This window comes from Gigantopelta aegis, chromosome 3 (genome assembly GCF_016097555.1).
Source record: "Gigantopelta aegis isolate Gae_Host chromosome 3, Gae_host_genome, whole genome shotgun sequence".
NCBI lineage: Eukaryota > Metazoa > Mollusca > Gastropoda > Neomphalida > Peltospiridae > Gigantopelta > Gigantopelta aegis.
Genome location: NC_054701.1, coordinates 83,985,279 through 84,007,074, shown reverse-complemented (window position 1 = coordinate 84,007,074; position 21,796 = coordinate 83,985,279). Strand labels below are relative to the sequence as shown.

Below are 21,796 nucleotides of genomic sequence, written 5' to 3'. Positions count from 1 at the left end.
TAATAGAATTATTGAGCATGTGAAATAGTTTCTTACTACTAGCAGTTAAATACTTAGTCACAATTATTGTTATATCTTGGTCTAATTCAGTCAGCTAAATTCTTACAGTAAATATACAGTCCAATTCAAACAATTAAATATTTAAAATAATTAATATAGTAATAGTGGTCTATTTCAACCAGTTAAATACTGACATTTAAATATTATAGCGATATAACTCAACCAATTAAATACTGACATTTAAATATTATAGCGATATAACTCAACCAGCTAACTACTGACATTTAAATATTATAGCGATATAACTCAACCAGCTAAATACTGACATTTAAATATTATAGCGATATAACTCAACCAATTAAATACTGACATTTAAATATTATAGCGATATAACTCAACCAGCTAAATACTGACATTTAAATATTATAGCGATATAACTCAACCAGCTAACTACTGATATTTAAATATTATAGCGATATAACTCAACCAATTAAATACTGACATTTAAATATTATAGCGATATAACTCAACCAGCTAACTACTGATATTTAAATATTATAGTGATATAACTCAACCAGCTAACTACTGACATTTAAATATTATAGCGATATAACTCAACCAGTTAAATATTGATGAGGTAACCATTTGTCTAGGTACATGTATCTGCTCAACATCTGTTTTAATTGAATGATTCCGTGCGTGAAATCATTTCTTACATTGTAAGCTGAGTTTATCTGAGGGTCAACCATCTCAAATCTGAACCACTGACTAGAAATTTGGCCTAAAATCATCAAACATCAGGCTTTATAATAGAACGTGAGCAATTGCTCGAATCACATTCAACACTGCTCGTGCAAAACATCAGGCCTTATGATAGGATGTGAGCAATTGCTCCTGCTCGCATTTAACACTGCTCGGGCAAAACAATTTCCACATGGGCGAAAAACCGCTGAGCTCATCACTAATTCATTTTGCTCAAAATTACTGTGAATTTAACACCGATAGCAATTGCTTTCCTACATAATTTCAGGAGAGCAGTTTATAGCTCATCATCAATTTTCAAACCATAAGTAATCTTCAAATCGAACTATTAAGATCAGGGGTCGAAAATACTGCTGTCCCAACCGGGAGATTTTTTGTCTGTTGAACCAACAATTGTTTTACACATTAGTCTAAATGAATCATGTTTGGTCAGGCAGATTTTGATTTGGTCCAGAAGAATTTGTGAATGTCCGGACCAAATATCCGGCAGGAATGTCAGCCAATTTCGAGCCCTGATGATGATAAATACCTGTCCAGTATCAAAAACAGCTGTTCCTGGTGACCTGATTCTGAGTGGAGCTTTCGTTGGCCTTGAGGCAAATACATGAAGCTGGTTCTGTGATGACGGCTCTTCCCTTAAACAAATGTGAGACTGCTGTGTTTAACGCTACTAGAGAATGTTGATCAATTAATAATTCACTATTGGCTGCCAAACATTTGAAAATTGTAACACAGTCTTCAGAAATTAAAGTTTATTTTGTTTAATACCACTAACCACTAAAGAACATTGATTAATTAATAATTGGCTATTGGATGTCAAATATTTACACCAATGTGGCTGATAGTAAGTTTAACAATAAAAATATGTTTAAAAACATTCTTGTGGAAGGGGAGGTAACTGCCACCAAGTAGTGATGCCTCAGCACTGGATGCACAGTTTAAAACAAAACACAAGTAGTGTCAATAAGATTTAACAATAGTTAAAAGTAAAAAGTTTGTAATGTTTAATGACACCACTAGAGGTGAGTGCTTTACCACTGGGCTATGTCCCGTCCATTTTAACAGTAGAAGACCTATTAAAAAGAAGAAAAAAGGAGCCCAACATACTCATCACTGTCCTCGTATTCCCCCGGCTGTGAAGTTTCTTCATCAGAACCTGAGCTACTGCTACCACTCTCAGCCGTCTTGTCATTCAACAGTCCGATTATGTTACTCATCGAGTCCTCCACCATAACTAGAGAAAGAGAAAGCAATGTTTGTTTAACGACACCTGGGGACTGAAGAAAACTTTAAGTGTTTTCTCTTTTATTAATACTTATCCTGACCTCTGAGGTAAAGTAAGAGTTCAGGATAGAGTATAAAGAAAATGTCCATAATGGCTCTTTTGAAGAAAAAAAAAAGACATGTTTTATTTAACGACGCACTCAACACATTTTATTTACTGTTATAAGGACCACACAGATACTGAGAGAGGAAATCCGCTGTCGCCACTTCATAGGCTACTCTTTTCGATTAGTAGCAAGGGATCTTTTATATGCACCATCCCACAGACAGGACAGTACATACCACAGCCTTTGATATGTGTCTTAACATGGTATTCAATACCTGGTCAAGACAGACAAAATCCACACTATTCCTACTGAAAAAGAAGATCTTTTAAATGCACTTCATGAATAGCAGAAAGTGTCTTTTAAGTTTTACAAAAACAAATTGGAATATTTATATCAATTTTGATAGATTATCAGTCACGGGGCACTGGTTAGAACAAGAAAAATGTCCAGCAATTCCATTGCTAATTCAGATGACACACTTTACTTATGTAATGATTTACTTTATGTACTGAAAATCACTGAAACAATTACTTATTATTATGTACAAAAAGGTAATTTGTATAATTTAATGACACCACTAGAGCAAGATGATAATTCTCACATATAGTCTTTAACAGGAAACCCTTTAAATTTTTCCACTAGAAGTATGAGATTTTTTATAGGCAATTTCCCCAAAACAGAACAGCACATACCTTGACCTTTGATATTATGTACAATTACCATGAACCATGGTTGAATTGAACTAACCATTTTGTGATCTCTGTATCTCAGGCACGTCGGGTCCCACGCCCATCTCTTTCGAACTGCGCAGCCGATTGGTTGTTTGTGGAAGACCCGATCCCTTGAGACTGGGGAAGTTTCTCGTCTGTCTGTGAGACGACTGTCCAGGACTTCTTCCATTCACGATTCCGTTAGACCTGCTCTCACGCACAGAGTCGATAGCTGTGCTTTCCAGACTGACAGTCCGCGAGTAGATGTGACTGTTCAATGAGACACTCTCATTGGCAGGTTCATCTGAAAATTAACAGAATAAAGACCAATGCTTTAATAAATTGTGCTTTAAAGTCAATGCTAGAATTTTTTTAAGCTATCTTAGCGCTATGAAATTGTAAAACCATAGTAGGCTTTGACAGTTCTACAATATCATAACACTAAGATAGCTTTGAAAATATAGGTCATGGAATCAAGTTTCTGACATATGTATCTTCTTTTGTTTTGCTTAAATTTTAGTTACAGCTACTACAAACAATGGGATGACCAGAAACACACTGGAATTTGCCGAAATTAATAATTTTAGTTACAGCTACTACAAACAATGGGATGACCAGAAACACATTGGAATTTGCCGAAATTAATAATTTTAGTTACAGCTACTACAAACAATGGGATGACCAGAAACACATTGGAATTTTAGTTACAGCTACCACAAACAATGGGATGACCAGAAACACATTGGAATTTGCCGAAATTAATAATTTTAGTTACAGCTACTACAAACAATGGGATGACCAGAAACACATTGGAATTTGCCGAAATTAATAATTTTAGTTACAGCTACTACAAACAATGGGATGACCAGAAACACATTGGAATTTGCCGAAATTAATAATTTTAGTTACAGCTACTACAAACAATGGGATGACCAGAAACACATTGGAATTTTAGTTACAGCTACTACAAACAATGGGATGACCAGAAACACATTGGAATTTTAGTTACAGCTACTACAAACAATGGGATGACCAGAAACACATTGGAATTTTAGTTACAGCTACTACAAACAATGGGATGACCAGAAACACATTGGAATTTGCCGAAATTAATAATTTTAGTTACAGCTACTACAAACAATGGGATGACCAGAAACACATTGGAATTTGTCGAAATTAATAATTTAAGTTACAGCTACTACAAACAATGGGATGACCAGAAACACATTGGAATTTGCCGAAATTAATAATTTTAGTTACAGCTACTACAAACAATGGGATGACCAGAAACACATTGGAATTTGCCAAAATTAATAATTTTAGTTACAGCTACTACAAACAATGGGATGACCAGAAACACACTGGAATTTGCCGAAATTAATAATTTAAGAAAAAAAGAAAGGAATATTTATTTAACGATACCTGAGCACATTTTAATATACTGCTATATAGTTATTTTGACAAAACTAAGGTCAATATTTGGAATTAATTTTTTCTTACATCTCTGATAAGATCTAAAACGTTTTGTAAATATTTTGTAAATATTCTGTAAATATTCGCAGAGATGACTTAGGCAGTCATTCTTAAGGATACGAATAACTGAAGTTTAATCACAAAATGGAGATATATGAAATAAATGTTTAATTTTCTCTAAAACAAACAATAATGCTGTTTTTAATCTATTTAATACCACATATGATGGGATTCTACAGATGGAAGACCTCATTTCAGAATAGAAGAAATTATAGAAAACCCCTGCAATGTAACAAATGGTCTGTTACGGAAACTTGTTTAGAGTTCTCTAATATACTTGGTATATTTCAGCATACCTCTGCCGACACTCGACTGTCTGTCCTTGTGTAAAGTGGAGTTCTTCACCCGTGGTCTTCTCCGCGGCTGGTCAGACGATGGGCGATGTGGTGGATGTGGTGCAACGATGTGGTCCTGAGATGCTGGGGACAAACAACAGAGTCAAATTAAACTTCATGGGTTTTTTAGAACAATAAAAATTGTAAATCTTTCAGCTTATGTATTTTGGAGTAATCAACAGCAGTGCATGTCACAATTTGTTTCACAAGCTTGCGAGCACACGAACCAATGATGTCACATTAAACAAAAATCAATTCTTTCACTATGTACTGTATCTATTTCTTCTAATCTATCTTACTGTTACATACTACAGTGGACTTACTTTGACTGTGTGCTGTAGCTATTTCTAATCCACATTACAGTGGACTTACTTTCACTGTGTGCTGTATCTACTTCTAATCCACATTACAGTGGACTTACTTTGACTGTGTGCTGTAGCTATTTCCAATCCACATTACAGTGGACTTACTTTCACTGTGTGCTGTATCTATTTCTAATCCACATTACAGTGGACTTACTTTGACTGTGTGCTGTATCTACTTCTTGTAATCCACATTACAGTGGACTTACTTTGACTGTGTGCTGTAGCTATTTCCAATCCACATTACAGTGGACTTACTTTGACTGTGTGCTGTAGCTATTTCTAATCCACATTACAGTGGACTTACTTTCACTGTGTGCTGTAGCTATTTCTAATCCACATTACAGTGGACTTACTTTCACTGTGTGCTGTAGCTATTTCTAATCCACATTACAGTGGACTTACTTTCACTGTGTGCTGTAGCTATTTCTAATCCACATTACAGTGGACTTACTTTCACTGTGTGCTGTAGCTATTTCTAATCCACATTACAGTGGACTTACTTTCACTGTGTGCTGTATCTACTTCTAATCCACATTACAGTGGACTTACTTTGACTGTGTGCTGTAGCTACTTCTAATCCACATTACAGTGGACTTACTTTCACTGTGTGCTGTATCTACTTCTAATCCACATTACAGTGGACTTACTTTGACTGTGTGCTGTATCTACTTCTAATCCACATTACAGTGGACTTACTTTGACTGTGTGCTGTATCTACTTCTAATCCACATTACAGTGGACTTACTTTGACTGTGTGCTGTATCTACTTCTAATCCACATTACAGTGGACTTACTTTGACTGTGTGCTGTATCTACTTCTAATCCACATTACAGTGGACTTACTTTGACTGTGTGCTGTATTACTTCTAATCCACTACAGTGGACTTACTTTGACTGTGTGCTGTATCTACTTCTAATCCACATTACAGTGGACTTACTTTGACTGTGTGCTGTATCTACTTCTAATCCACATTACAGTGGACTTACTTTCACTGTGTGCTGTATCTACTCTAATCCACATTACAGTGGACTTACTTTGACTGTGTGCTGTATCTACTTCTAATCCACATTACAGTGGACTTACTTTGACTGTGTGCTGTATCTACTTCTAATCCACATTACAGTGGACTTACTTTGACTGTGTGCTGTATCTACTTCTAATCCACATTACAGTGGACTTACTTTGACTGTGTGCTGTATCTACTTCTTGTGATCCATATTACTGTTACTACAGTGGACTTACTTTGACTGTGTGCTGTATCTACTTCTAATCCACATTACAGTGGACTTACTTTCATCTACTTCTAATCCACATTACAGTGGACTTACTTTGACTGTGTGCTGTATCTACTTCTAATCCACATTACAGTGGACTTACTTTGACTGTGTGCTGTATCTACTTCTTGTGATCCATATTACTGTTACTACAGTGGACTTACTTTGACTGTGTGCTGTATCTACTTCTAATCCACATTACAGTGGACTTACTTTCACTGTGTGCTGTATCTACTTCTAATCCACATTACAGTGGACTTACTTTGACTGTGTGCTGTATCTACTTCTAATCCACATTACAGTGGACTTACTTTCACTGTGTGCTGTATCTACTTCTTGTAATCCATCCTATTGTTACTACAGTGGACTTACTTTCACTGTGTGCTGTATCTACTTCCGGTAATCCATCCTATTGTTACTACAGTGGACTTACTTTCACTGTGTGCTGTATCTACTTCTTCTACCGTGGCTGTATCGGGATTATGGCTGTGCCGTGAAGAGGCTGGCGGGTGACAGGCGGCGCTCTGTGTTGATCTGATGGAGTTAAATCCATCCTGACTAGTCATACTGGATGCCACAAACTCACTGCTGAAAACCTCTGTGAACAACAACACCGAAATAAGGAAACATATGTTTTACAACAACTCAGCACATTTTAAACCATGGCTGTTAGGTGTTTAACATATGGTTATTTCGACACTTGGTCGAGAGAAAGAATTGAAACCTGCTGCTACCACATAAGCTACTGCTATCATATAAGAAGCAAGGTATCTCACATATAGAGGATAATAAACGAGTTACCAGTTATTATCAACTAAAGCTTGTGACATATGAAGGAAGTGGTTTATTTAACGATGCACTCAACACATTTTATTTACAGTTATATGGCGTCGGACATATGGTTAAGGACCTCACAGATATCGAGGGTGGAAACCCGCTGTTGCCACTTCATGGGCTACTCTTTTTGATTAGCAGCAAGGGATTTTTTATATGCACCATCCCATAGACAGGATACCGTGGCCTTTGATGTACCAGTCGTGGTACACTGGCTGGAGCTAGAAATAGCCCAATGGGCCCACTGATGGGGATCAATCCCAAACCGACCGCACATCAAGGGAGCGCTTTACCACTGGGCTACGTCCCGCCCCGCTTGTGACAAGTGAAAATTATTTCACTCTGGACATAAATTTGATAATAACTGATACTGAGGGCATTATTCAATTTATTACCCCAACTACTGAATGCAATTACAAAGGGACCGACATTCTAAATACACTAATATATAAAATTATTTTAATTAAGAAATTTTGGTGTATTATGTATATAAAGTGAAAATGTTGATTAAAAGCATCACAAAAAATTCTGAATATAACAAAGTTGTTTCAAGTCAACTCAAATGACAGGAATAAAAAGTAAAAATAAATGTACCATCATTTCTTGAAGACAAGGATCTAAAACTTCTGCTTGTGGCATTTCCCTGAAAAAATAACATATTACACAATGCATTGGCCAATGGGTAATATTGTAATATTATGCAAAAGTAATTATGGACATGAAATCATTCAAATAATGTCTTTCTGCTACACACAAAAAATCATCAAACAAACAATACTAAGTTAAACATACATGTAGTTGCACATGGTTTTACATACATAGTATGAATTAGAATCAAGAGTTTTTATATTTAAATCTTGGTTTACAAAATTTGTTTACCCCTTTTAGGGTGTATATCACCAATCAATTCCCATAAACGACAATAGTGGTTAAAGTTGGTACACTATATTGCCTGTTCCAGGCACTACTACAGTATTCATACTTTGGAGAAAACTAGACTAAGTGTTTTCTGTTTTAAGAATATTTAACCTGACATCAGACAAAGACATATTTCCACAGAGATAGTAGTCTGGTCCCAACATCCCAACAGCAAATGGGATAGCTAAAAATCTTCCAACGAGTCCTCTACTTTCTGTTCTGGTCACGTAACTGTAACTTCCTTCTTTCCTCTGAAGCCGACTACAGGCACAAGGGACAATTTCAAGTTTGGAAATAACACTTTGAAAAAAGTGAATTAAACCACAATAAGCTGTAATAAGATAAATATAATGTGTAGAAAGGTATTTCACATAAAAAAAAAACTCTCGACTAAACCAACAGAAAAACCCGATGGCTTAGATTAAGATAAAGACGTCCAAACTAAACCAGCAAAGGAGAAAGAAAGAAGTGTTAGTCACGTGACTAGAACAGAAAGTATAGGACTCACTGGAAGATTTTAGCCATCCCATTGATTGTTGGGATGTTCAGACAAGACTACTATCCTAGGGGAATATGGCTTTTTTTGAAGTCAGGTTAAGTAGAAAAGAAATTATATTAATTTATTGGTTTGGTTTCATTTAAGTAATAATTAAATTTCCATTACATTTATTACAACATAATGTTATCCCATTGGTCCAGAAGTAGCAACGAGGGTTTGTTCAATTCTTGATGAACGTAAAAATAACGTCGTCAGGGATTGTCATATCTGATAAAATCATTTTATATGGGCAAGTTGTCTTATTGAGCGTTATTGTTTAAGAACCAAAAATAATTCAAAATAAAGTATTAATTTTTGGTATTGTTATTATTAGCAAGTATGATTCAAATTTAATTATAAGTATTGTCTGTTATTTCATTTACGTTCATCTGGGTATGAACAAAACAAATCATCCGCAAACTTATGTGAGAACGGCTTCGCCAATTCACACAGTTTGTAGATGATTTTTTTCTGTTGATACCCCAATGAACGTAAAAGAAATAACAGACAATCCTTAGCTGTCATAATATTTATCATGTAGCTACAGGGTTTAATATTGTTAGATATATGTGGAAATAGTGACTCCCAGAAATCAAAACTGACAGACTGGGATTAAACAAGAGTAAATAAGGAGTCACTATTTGTTAAGGATAACCTAACAAATCTAATATAAACTGAAATCCAAGATTTGATAATATTTAATTCAATATTTGTATGAAATGCAATAATAAATAACTAATTAACCAACTAAATAAAAAAAAAAAAAAATCATAACAAATAAAACAATAAATAAAAATTAAAACCAAAGGACAGAAATATTACTAAAATTTAGTTGAACTGAAAGGTAAAAGCTTACTTTCCACAACTGAAAAAAACAAAAAAACCAGTTTTTTAAAAATAACAAACTGTCATACTACAGGCACCAGGGTTTAAAATTTTATGGAAAAACAGTTATCATAAAAACCCAGTGGAAATTGTTTTACTGTTATCATGTTAATGGTGAACTATGTAACATAACAAATATTCAGTTCTGTAATTTTGCTGACACACAATTGACACACTACCAGAAGTGATATTTTCTCTGAAATCTAGAGGCCTTATATTACTAGTTTTTTTCTTCTCAAATATACAGAACGTCGCATATGTTGTTTTCACTTCCTATTTATTGCACAAGTTTATTTTGCGTAAGAATATATACTATGAGACCGCGTAGTGGTTGGGTGATATGTTTTTTCACAAAATAAACAAGTGCAATAAATAGGAAGCAAATACAATGTTTATAAAGTTCTGTATTTATTACATACCTTCTTTTATTATTATTTTGTTTACATGGTTTTTAATTTAACATCATAACTACACTTTCTTAAATCTATGATCAATACTCATTTCATAGATTTACTTAAACGTTAAGAATCATACTCTATGGTAATCTTGTGTAATATTACAAATTCAATGTGACTTAATTTGTAAATCATATATGACTTAAGTAACAAAAAGGCACAAACTCCAGTAAAAATAAGAGGAATTCCCTATTTAATAAAAGTTCTTGTCCAGATCACACATATGTGCAAAACAAAATAAATGTATCAGAAAATGTTTTTATCGCTATAGTAAGATTGACTAGGTATGTAATAAAACATCATACTTACTAGTAGTGTCTTTCTTGGATGTTCTGGAACTGGAACCTTGGACCCAAATGCGATGTGGTGTTTGCCGTCCTTCCCTGTGCTCAGTAACTTCCTTCCACTACTGCTTAAATCTGTAGGTGACAAGAAGAATGAATGAATGTCTATTACACCACAGCAAAAAAAAAGGAGAAGGCTATTGGACAAAGGCACATGATAATCAACATCGATTTAAAATTCCAAAATTATTAATAAAAATAGTGTATACAGCTATCAAAGAGTCACATTTATGTGCTGTTTCGCCACTCTCGAGAAAACTAATGAGAATATTGCCAGCCCTGCACCACGATGAGGAACAGCACACGCAGAGGTGACAGGAAGAAAACAAAACAAAACTACCTTATATCGCTGTGTATTAGCTGACGTTTTAAGCCTCTAAATACCATCATGAAAAGAGGGATCGGCCAATACGCGGAGTCAACAAAAAATTTCTAAGAAAATACAACAAAATATCGGCATGTACGGAAATACGATACTAACGAAAACTTGTCGGTCAATCTAGGCTTCAAAATCTTACTGTTACGTTATTTAACCAATATTTTTAACAGCCTCTGTTAAGTCCCATATCAGTGTCCATTTGATTGTTTGATACACACAATAAAAGTTATATTTTATTTGAGGAATTAAATCATATTTATTTTATTTTTATTTAGTTATCCGGCAAAAGCCACTAACAAGTAGTACCAGTATTTGGCACCAAATGTGTCATGTGATCGGAATGGTCATCAAGTCTTTTCATGACTGTTGATATTTTGTCCCCAATTGCAGATTTAATTGGTCAGAACTGATGATTTTTTACTTACCGTCATTGTTGATTCTGCAATTCCTAATAAATTATTAGAAGCTACATTTTATTAGAGATATCACCACTTATAAAAAGAACAGAAGAGGTAATGTTCATCATTGCAATTATCTATCGTGTGTGTTAAATAATATTTACACCGCCATATAAAAGTGAAACTACATTTATCAGCTAGCGATGTCCATGCAAACGATTCAACTGAGCAATAAAAGAACAGAACTACATTTAAGTTATCCCACATTTGGTGTTTTTTTTATAAACCTTTATTCTTTTTTAGCTTTCTTGAAATCTTTATTAAAATAGTTTTTGTACACTGTACTTTGATTAGTTCATAAAACAAATTCTCATGATTGACTGTTGCACGAGACCAACATTATCTCGACTGAATATATCTATATTTTTGCCATTTTCAACTATGTAAAAGTTGAGTCGGCTTATACATCATGCCAACCATTTTGTACCAGATATTGAGGGGCAAACTAAAGGGTTGGCTTATCCACAGAGTCGGCTAATACACAGCGATATAAGCGATATACAGTATCAAACAGAAATGGTCATGGGTGTTCACAGTATATTTGTAGCCACAATTATCCCAACTTAATTTTTACAATAAGATAGAAATGTGCTCCTTTTCAATCAGATTCAAATCTACTTCACCAATTCACATAGTTTAGGGCAAAGATATACTGCTGTTTTCTGTCATATTAAAACTGAAACATCTACATTTTTATACCAAACAATCAAACAGTAATTTGGGCGAGTTGGGGCGAGTTCCTGAACAAAAAGTCACCAATTTAACAATATTTTGAATTTAACTAAAACACAGGGAAATAAAAATAACAGTATGCAAGACTTTCGATTGAAAATGTTGTAGGAAAAAAAAAAAAGTCTAGAAAACTACATGTGGGACAAATGAACAGAAAGATGGATGGACAGACAGAGACAAAAATCTACATATATTGTTGCCTCCAGTTGGACTGGTAGGGGACTAATAACCAAGCAAAATACCTAAAATCTACATGTATTGTTGCCTCCTGTTGGACTGGTAGGGGACTAATAATCAAGCAAAATACCTAAAATCTACATGTATTGTTGCCTCCTGTTGGACTGGTAGGGGACTAATAACCAAGCAAAATACCTAAAATCTACATGTATTGTTGCCTCCAGTTGGACTGGTAGGGGACTAATAACCAAGCAAAATACCTAAAATCTACATGTATTGTTGCCTCCTGTTGGACTGGTAGGGGACTAATAACCAAGCAAAATACCTAAAATCTACATGTATTGTTGCCTCCTGTTGGACTGGTAGGGGACTAATAACCAAGCAAAATACCTAAAATCTACATGTATTGTTGCCTCCTGTTGGACTGGTAGGGGACTAATAACCAAGCAAAATACCTAAAATCTACATGTATTGTTGCCTCCTGTTGGACTGGTAGGGGACTAATAACCAAGCAAAATACCTAAAATCTACATGTATTGTTGCCTCCAGTTGGACTGGTAGGGGACTAATAACCAAGCAAAATACCTAAAATCTACATGTATTGTTGCCTCCTGTTGGACTGGTAGGGGACTAATAACCAAGCAAAATACCTAAAATCTACATGTATTGTTGCCTCCTGTTGGACTGGTAGGGGACTAATAACCAAGCAAAATACCTAAATTTGACAAGTCAAGCAAAGATGAAGGTCTAACTGAATCTCCTTTACACTTTTCGCTGTGTCTGATTTTGTTGATTGTCAAAACCTGAAAATAAATAAAAACCAGAAAAGAATAAAACAAATCATATTTTTCAAAATTTTCAAAGTTTTAAGGACTACATTCATATAACATTACCAGAGGCCACACATGTATCTCTGAACACATGCATTCATTATAATGATTTGTTTTCTTATATTTTAACCATTTCTGGTGTCTGTGTAAACTGACATCCAGTATAATTTTTCTTTAAAAAATAAAAAATAATAAAAATAATTAACATCTGTTTTAATCCAAACATATAAAATGTATTGTATATTTATCATCTTTTTAACATTTAATTTTTTCTGTAAAATTCAAGAATTTTAATATAAACTTTAAGCACTTAAATAAAAAAAAAATTCCTAAAGCACACTGATTTATTAATCATTGGTTATTGGATGTCAAACATTTGGTAATTTTGACATATAGTCTTAGACAGGAAACTTGCTGCAAGGGATCTTTTATATGCACCATCTGACAGACAGGACAGCACATACCACAGCCTTTGATATACCAGTCGTTTCTTACCTGTGGCACCTGTTTGATATCACCGGCCAGCTGACACAGTTTCTTACCTGTGTCACCTGGTCGATATCACCGGCCAGCTGACACTGTTTCTTACCTGTGTCACCTGGTTGATATCACCGGCCAGCTGACACTTTCTTACCTGCGTCACCTGGTTGATATCACTGGCCAGCTGACACTGTTTCTTACCTGTGTCACCTGGTTGATATCACCGGCCAGCTGACACCGTTTCTTACCTGTCACCTGGTTGATATCACCGGCCAGCTGACACCGTTTCTTACATGTGTCACCTGGTTGATATCACAGGCCAGCTGACACCGTTTCTTACCTGGGTCACCTGGTTGATATTACTGGCCAACTGACACCGTTTCTTACCTGTGTCACCTGGTTGATATCACTGGCCAACTGACACTGTTTAGGAATGGATTCCAACTCATCGCTGTTCAAATCAAGACATCCGTACAATTCTGGAAGAAATTAAAGACCGATGTGAACACTGCATAACTTTTATTAACACTTAATCTTTATCTTAAAATGTACATGTTATGAATATCAGCACTGTGCATATCAGGTCAGCTGTACAACTCTGTAATTTAAACAATAAAAAAAAAACATTCTCGTAATTTTTAAAAGCACGGCTGCCGTGCCAAATATGATCCTACCATTATCATAAAATCCATTTGTTTCCATAAAATCTAGTAATGTCTCATACATTACACACTATTGGTGTCTCAGATGGCAAGAAATTGGATCTGCAGGTATACAATTTCAAAACTGTCCTAGGGAGACTCACTAATGACACCCGCACTCCAACCCAGCAGAGTGATTTGAGCCATGTTGGTTTTAGAAAAGTTGGAGAACACTAGGTGTGTACTTTCTATTTTCGGTTATAAAATGCATTTGAAGCTGCTACAAGATAAAAAAAATTACCAGATTTGAAAACAAAATTAATCATTTAAACAAGTAGTCTGTGCCTTTAAAAATTACACATTATGAATAACGTCCCTACGCTTAAAAATTTTGAAAAGAATAACAACTTACTGGAAATTGTTTTGATTTTAATTACATCTGAATCAGCAAATGCTTATGTTTGTGGTATGTTAAATGATTCTATTTGTCACACATTCACTGGGTTAAATTTCTAAACAGAAGAAAAACACACTTTCATCAAAATTCTGATGTGTGCCAAACGGTAACATCAGGACACAGTGTAGGGCTATCACTACAGACATTAAAGTTTCAGTCAAAAGTACATTCAATATTTAGAGTGGAGCATGTACCTTTAACTAGCTAATATTACAAATGAATGTGTTACCATCATCATCTGTCGTATCGGGAGGCTGGACTTTCATGGTGAATATTCTCTTGATCTTGCAATTTGCTGACACGGTAATACTTTCAATGGCTCTGTACGTCTGGCCTTTCCAAGTATCACTGACCAGTGAGAGCATATCTAGACACAGATTCACCCACTGTGGAAGAAACCCAAAACAAATTCAAATCAACATGGCTAAATAAAAATAATAATAATTAAAAAAATAAAATGCAGCAATTGAATTCCTGCACTTACACCTACTGTGATTATTCAGTTTTACAGTAACTGTTATTGTTTAACTATGTGACAGCTAAATTTTACTTTTAAAAGCCATTTCAAAATTTCTATAATTCTAATCCGTACAGATTCAGATTTTCTTTTCAAACATTTTTGCAGATGCTTACAAAAATTTGACATGTATTAATCTACAAGCTTAAAAGGATAATGATTAGTTTAAATATGTTTACCAAGTTTCTGCGCACAACAGTGAGTGGAATTTTAGCGTGGAGTGGAGTGATATTCATTTCTTTCTGTGAGGTAGACAGCAGAATTCTCCTTTTGTTATTCCCCAAATCACTCACTCTGAAACGATCCAACAACAGTTTTAAAAACAGTAACCTAGTCAAATAGCAAACCATACTATATTGAAGAAAACATGTTAAATGTGATCTCTATTACATGTAGATGAAGATTTGTAGAATTAAAATGTTTGTAATGACTCTCCAACAAACTCTTTCATCTTCTAACCTTTTGCACATCACTCATCTAAACCATGCTCAAGAAAAAGTCTAGCCCCACCCCACCCAAAAAACTCACCAAAATATTCATATAAAATTTTGAAGACTGTAAAATATGGACAAGAACTAGATAAATAAATACTGGTACATGTACATAATACTCTACTTTGAAATATAAAATTAGTGTAAAAAAATTATGACTGTATGATGAATTTATTAATTTTAATAACTAAAGTGTTTAAAAAACAGTGATCTCAATTAGAATTCGGGTGAGACGTAGCCCTGTGTTAAAGCACTCGCTTGATGCACAGTCGGTTTGGGATCAATCCCCGTCAATGGGCCCATTGGGCTATTTCTTACTCTAGCCAAGTGCACCACGACTAGTACATCAAAGGCCATTGTATGTGCTATCCTGTCTGTGGAATGGTGCATATAAAAGATCCCTTGTTGCTAATCAAAAAGAGTAGTCCATGAAGTGGCAACAGCAGGTTTCCTCCCGTAAATAAAATGTACTGAGTGCGTCATTAAATAAACCATTTCCTTCCTTCAATTAGAATTCTATAATTAAATACTGATGGAAAGAAACAAGGGAACATGTGGTATTTGAAACCAAATTGACTTCACTATCACATTAGAGTAATGTATCTCTGTAAAACACTGATCTATGTGATGTGGGACTGAATGTTAGTACAGTGGCATTGAATGTCAACATGAATAACATGTGAACTTCTCAATCCTACGGATGAGGGTTACAGTCAATATTTGATGTTACTATATTTACTGTTCCCTTATTTCTTTCTATCAGCATATACACGAAATAAGAAAATCCTATCTTAAAAATAATTGTCTGACAGTGTGACAGCCATAACTGTTAGTTAACAGTTTTATCTTTTTTTTTCATTCACAAAAACCCTGTTACAATAAAGAATCAATGGGAGGTAACAAAAAACAGGGGTCCTGTGATAATTTTATCAGTTTAGTCACGAATAGGACAAAACATTAACACTTTTATCTTGTATACATTATCAATTTAATGTTAAAATTTTGCCTTGAGACCATGTGTGTCTATCCCGTCTCTTTGGCAATAAAAATTATGTTATTTTATATCTTACCCCAGTTCAACTGAAAACTCTTTTCCAATGAAAATGTTGATCTGGAGAATAAGGAAGTGCTGTACTAATGTACCTGAAATTACCAACAATGCATTGATTACAACATTAAACCCTTTCAGTGATTGATTCTAAAAGAAAGGAATGTCTTATTTAGCGACACCTTAGCACATTGTTTAATCAGTGATGGATGTATATGTGTAGCTCATTGGGAGAGCACTGACCTGTGGTGTGATGGGTCGCAAGATCGATCGCCACTGACAGATTTAGGTCTTTCCATATCCCAACCAATGCTGCAAGACTGACACACCCAAAGTTATGGTATGTACTGTCCTGTCCTGCATATGAAAAATTCCCAATTGCTTTTTAGATAGGAGTAGCCTATGTGGCAGCAATGGGTTTCCTTCAATTTCTTTCTTAACCACGTATTGAAATAAATTGTATCCACATGTTAAATATCAAATAGCCATACATGTAGTTTAAAAATGTGCTGAGGTGTTGTTCAAAAATACTTTTCAGTGGCTTTTCAGGTGTTTAAAATATTGTATCATACAGTGACACAAGAACTTACAATTACAACTGGTTACATGCATGTCCATTGTTTTCAACCAAAGTATTTCATTTTTCAATTTTAATGGCGTTTTTTTTTGTGTGTGTGTGTGTGTGGGGGGGGGGTTTGTTTGTTGGTGGTGTTTTTTTGGGGGGGGGGGGCGGAGGGTTTGTGGGGAGGGTAGGAGGGGCAGGGGTGATGTAAAGCTAAATAATCTGAAGAAAAAAAAGTTGTATATTTCTGAAAGTTTTAAACACTAAGCTTTGTTTTGCTGAAAAGCATGACTTTGGTTAAACCACAATTCATTCCAATATCAGCTCTGCCTGGCCTGAGTTTAAGTCAAAAATCCGAAACAGAATACTCACAAGATGTTCTGCTATCTTTTGGTAAGTGAATTTTAGTTGTAGCTGATGTTCCCTCCAGAACATAAATATAGCCCTTAACTTCCTTGTCATAAACCTGAAATGTAGAAATACATGTACATGTACCTACACGCAAATATATATATATATATACAGGTAAATGTACATATGGCATTTCTGAAAACTAAAAATAATAAATAATATATTTAAAACACAAAAGCCAAGGACTGACACCATCCAATTTGTTATTTTTTTTAGTTGTAATTAATAACATTAGCCCACTGTCCATGCTTGTAGAAACTGGCTGGACCCCTACTTAGTGTGTGCTCCCTGCATCACACGTCATTTGGCCTACTGTCAGTTCAATTATGCTGTCACTTCAGAAAAGAAATAAATTAGAATTTGGGAAGCTCCTTCGTTGTTGACCATTTGCTTCATCAACAAATTACTGCTAAATGTTAATTTATTTACTGAAAGCACAATACTCAACAGTGAAGTTTTAATGTATACATGACAAATTTATTTTAGACAAATATATTTCAGCCCAGTCAGAAACGGGGTTGGGGGGGGTAGGAGGGGGGGCAGGCCCTCTTCTCCACTTGAGGATGGAAATGTAATTTTGTTTGGGTCCCGCTCTGTATAATTACATGTAAGGTTAAAAATATGGCTTGTACACAAGATACTGTACCCCTTCCACTAGAGATTGTGCCCTTATTTACTTAAATAAAGAATACAACTTTTACTTATTTTTTGGGACATATTTTACTCACAAGACATATTTATGATGAAACTATTACATAAGATGTCATTACCTTCTTACATCCGGATGATGGCATTTTCCACCCTGCAGTAGAATCCTTGCCTTGGGTACTAAACACCTCAAAATAAGGCCCACCCTGTCAAAATAATAATTCAAATATACAGACGTGTACAACTCTACATATGAAAACTAAAGAGTTAATTAATTGGTTTAAATAGTACAAAATGGTCCCAAAACATATGACCTGAAAATATATACCGGTATATTTAATTTGAATTGGTTCCAAAAAGTACTTTATTTAGCGAGCTACATAGTTGACTTGAGTATTCCACTAGTCATTCACATTTTGGTGTATAATTACATTATAGTTACATAGCCAAAAATAAAAATAATAACTTTATTCATGTTTAGTCATGCTTAGCTAGTGCAGATCACACACAAAAAACCCCTTAAAATCCAACAATTAACTACATGTACCAGTAGATTTAATGGGTTTTAAAAAATATTTGAAATACAAAATTATTTATTTTTATTTATGGTTTTTATTTTATCAGTGGTTAAAGTTGGGCAACTGAATTTTCTAATTGCAAGTGAATTAAACAATATATATATATTTAAGTTCAAGAACCTATAAGCTACATGTACCTGAAATTCATTCTTGAACATCTTCAACTATTTCCACAGGATCCAGATTTATATGACCTGCAAACAAATGCATAACATACATGCATATATTAATAAACAATATTATATAAAAATGGAATTTTTTTTATAAACTGACTGATGTACATATAGTATATCATTTCTATTGCTATATACACGGAGTCAAATTAAAAACTTCACAATCTAAAAGTTGAATAAAGTCAATGCGTCTTGAAAGCAGGTATTTTTCAGGAATAAATATTGTAATGGCAATGTCTACACTCCATTTGAAGCCCATCACAGCCCACGTGACCCGATCCATTGCACGTGCATAGCACCATTGAAGCAAAAGTGGTTTTGCACATGCCACTGGTCATGTGACGATAATAGCACACTTATTTTCATTGTTACTTGCTCACAGTAGTCTAACACAACGAAAAAACACATTAAAACGATATTGATTACGACCTGTTTCGATGCCACACCTCACAAATGTGCAGCGTGAACGTACCGTCGACATGTTGCACGCGGGAATGTCAGTAGCTGACATTGCAAGGGCGTTGGGTTGTAGTTGACGGGCAATTTATGATCTGTGGACACGAGTACTTACAACAAACCGGCACCACAGCTGATCGCCCCTGACCGGGTAGACCACATATGACATCATAGGCAGATGACCGTCATATTGTGTTATGTCACCTCCGCAACCTTTTCATGACAGCTACAGCAACCAGTAATGAACGTTTCAGACATCAGGTGTCCACACAAATGATCCGAAATCGGCTGCGAACCACTCTCCTCCATGCACGGTGCCCATATGTTAGACACATTTTGACCCAATTTCATTGACGTAAACGTCAACTGTGGGCAAAATGCCATCGAGCACATCTGGGATGTGCTGGGAAGATGCCTGCGCACTCACAGGAACTCTCCACAGACTTTGCAGGAACTTGATGCCTCATTGGTGGAACAATGATGCCCTATCCCTAATGCAGTCTTTACATGCATCAGGTAGTCAATGAGGCGGCATTGCCTTACAGTTGTGGGTACACACGGAGGGCATACATGCTACTGAACCTGAGATTTCATCAGACGATCCTGCTTGTGAATTACCATTTTGACTGTTTGTGGTTTTGACGAATGCTGTGGGTGCATCGAACAGATTTTTGACTCAACGTTTATTCCTATTCTTCCTTTGGATGCCATACAATAAAAAAAATACCGTATTTAACACGTTCTTCTGTCATATTTGCTAAGTAGCCAAGATGAAACATTTGTGAAGTTTTTAATTTGACTCAGTATATGTACATCATGTGATGATACATCATGATGAATGCAGTGAAAAATAAAAATTATGAATTTATCATCTAGTACTATGATTTGCTTTCAGATTCAAGGAAGGAATGGTCATTAGGTCTGCTTTCCATTAATATGATTTATTGTGCTCAAAGATTCCAAATATCTGTGTTTTTGCAAGTGGACTACTATATACAATTTGATATCATCAAAATGTACTTTTAACTTATATTTAAGCCACTAATAAATACTTAGGTTCGCATATTACAGGATTGTGCTCAACAAGGGGAGTATTATGCCTCATCCCTGGTCAACTTTTTTTTTTATCCTACATGGCCACATATGACAGTATAATAGTCATTAATTATTAGTAGCAAATAATTTTCTGTGGTTACTGCCTGTGCCACCATCACCTATTTTTTCATGGTTCCCTGCTTTAAGTAGATACAGCTGACTACTTTTCTCAAACATTAATTTAATCACTCTTCAAATTTTGTTCCTGGCGAGGTTGTAGTTCATTGTTAACAAATATTTCACATAATTAAAGTACTAGTATGGTATACATTTATGTATTAATCACCAATATACAGTATTATACACACTACAGGAAGAAACCCGACAGCACCGTATTACAACAATATTTTAGTTAAATCTGTAGCTTTGTGTGTAGCCCTATATTATGACGTAACATCACATGATTGTGCCCATGGTCCAGTCAATCAAATCTCAATTAAAGGAAATCCAAATGAAGCTGAAACCTTGCATGATGTGTGGATATATTGTTAACTTGTTAAAAATAATTGTACATTTCTTTTAAGTGGAATTTAACAATTTGCTCATTGGACATGAAAAAAAATGGTCACTTCTGGAGAGAAAAAAAATTACACACGGTTTTCGCTGCCAATATAATTGGCAAAATATATTTCATGTAGGCCTACCAGTATTTTATTCTGAAACTTTGAGCAAATGTAGCTGAAATTCTGCTTGCTTTTATGTTTTACCTAATATTATTTTTTCATTTAATGTCTTAACTTGCTACACCCTTTTCTTGTCATTTAATGCAATGACATTGACAGCCGTTTGACAAACACCGAAACAGCTCAATTGACAAGCACTAAATATGACTCAAGTAAAATTTTAGAAGAACTCTTTAACTCAATTACAGGTAATAACATTGCAATAGTACCTACATTTGTTTCTATTCATACATATCAGGCAAAACAATTGTTTTGCACATTTATATCGTATAAATTTACAATGTATTTAGTACTTCATTCCTAAAACGGCCATATTTGTTGCTACAAACTTTATATAACCAATCAAAAAACATTTCCGCTTTTGTCTTTGGTAAAGTTTCCTCCTCTTTTTAAGATATTCTATTAAAATGTGTATATGTGCGTGCGTGCGCGTGCATGTGCGTTTTTATTTTTAGACTTGAATTTATACACAGCTAGATGTTTCGTTACATTTTGTTCATATATTTATTAATTACATATATTATTATTGACATTTAATTTTGAGCATATTTCACACTTAGTAGATTGTATTTTTCATACATTTAGAGATGTTGAGAAATAATCTTTGAATAAATAGTTTTTAACAATTCTACATGTACAAAGACATTTAATGTAAGCCGAAGTTGAACAAATATTAGAAATAAATGGTTATAGAC

The 21,796-nt window shown here is 34.7% G+C and overlaps 1 protein-coding gene across 3 annotated transcripts in view; it reads right to left on the bottom strand.

Annotated features, from left to right (window-relative positions):
- Positions 1 to 21,426, bottom strand: part of LOC121369198 (protein CFAP20DC-like) — a 30,940-nt gene extending 9,514 nt beyond the window's left edge. The window contains exons 1-17 of one of the 3 annotated variants that reach the window (XM_041494116.1): positions 21,315 to 21,426; positions 18,832 to 18,888; positions 18,239 to 18,322; positions 17,430 to 17,523; positions 16,518 to 16,590; positions 15,136 to 15,250; positions 14,669 to 14,825; positions 13,729 to 13,820; positions 12,747 to 12,834; positions 10,251 to 10,360; positions 9,458 to 9,466; positions 7,740 to 7,788; positions 6,745 to 6,909; positions 4,633 to 4,755; positions 2,841 to 3,107; positions 1,870 to 1,996; positions 1,292 to 1,397 (exon numbers count right to left, since the gene is read on the bottom strand). In XM_041494116.1, the coding sequence (XP_041350050.1) occupies positions 1,292 to 1,397; positions 1,870 to 1,996; positions 2,841 to 3,107; positions 4,633 to 4,755; positions 6,745 to 6,909; positions 7,740 to 7,788; positions 9,458 to 9,466; positions 10,251 to 10,360; positions 12,747 to 12,834; positions 13,729 to 13,820; positions 14,669 to 14,825; positions 15,136 to 15,250; positions 16,518 to 16,590; positions 17,430 to 17,523; positions 18,239 to 18,322; positions 18,832 to 18,852 (1,680 nt within the window). In that variant the 5' untranslated portion in view covers positions 18,853 to 18,888; positions 21,315 to 21,426. Of the gene's footprint in view, positions 1 to 1,291; positions 1,398 to 1,869; positions 1,997 to 2,840; positions 3,108 to 4,632; positions 4,756 to 6,744; positions 6,910 to 7,739; positions 7,789 to 9,457; positions 9,467 to 10,250; positions 10,361 to 12,746; positions 12,835 to 13,728; positions 13,821 to 14,668; positions 14,826 to 15,135; positions 15,251 to 16,517; positions 16,591 to 17,429; positions 17,524 to 18,238; positions 18,323 to 18,831; positions 18,889 to 21,314 lie in introns of those variants that run through there. The other 2 variants (XM_041494118.1, XM_041494119.1) reach the window with 2 other exon arrangements.
- Positions 21,427 to 21,796: the final 370 nt, after the last annotated feature.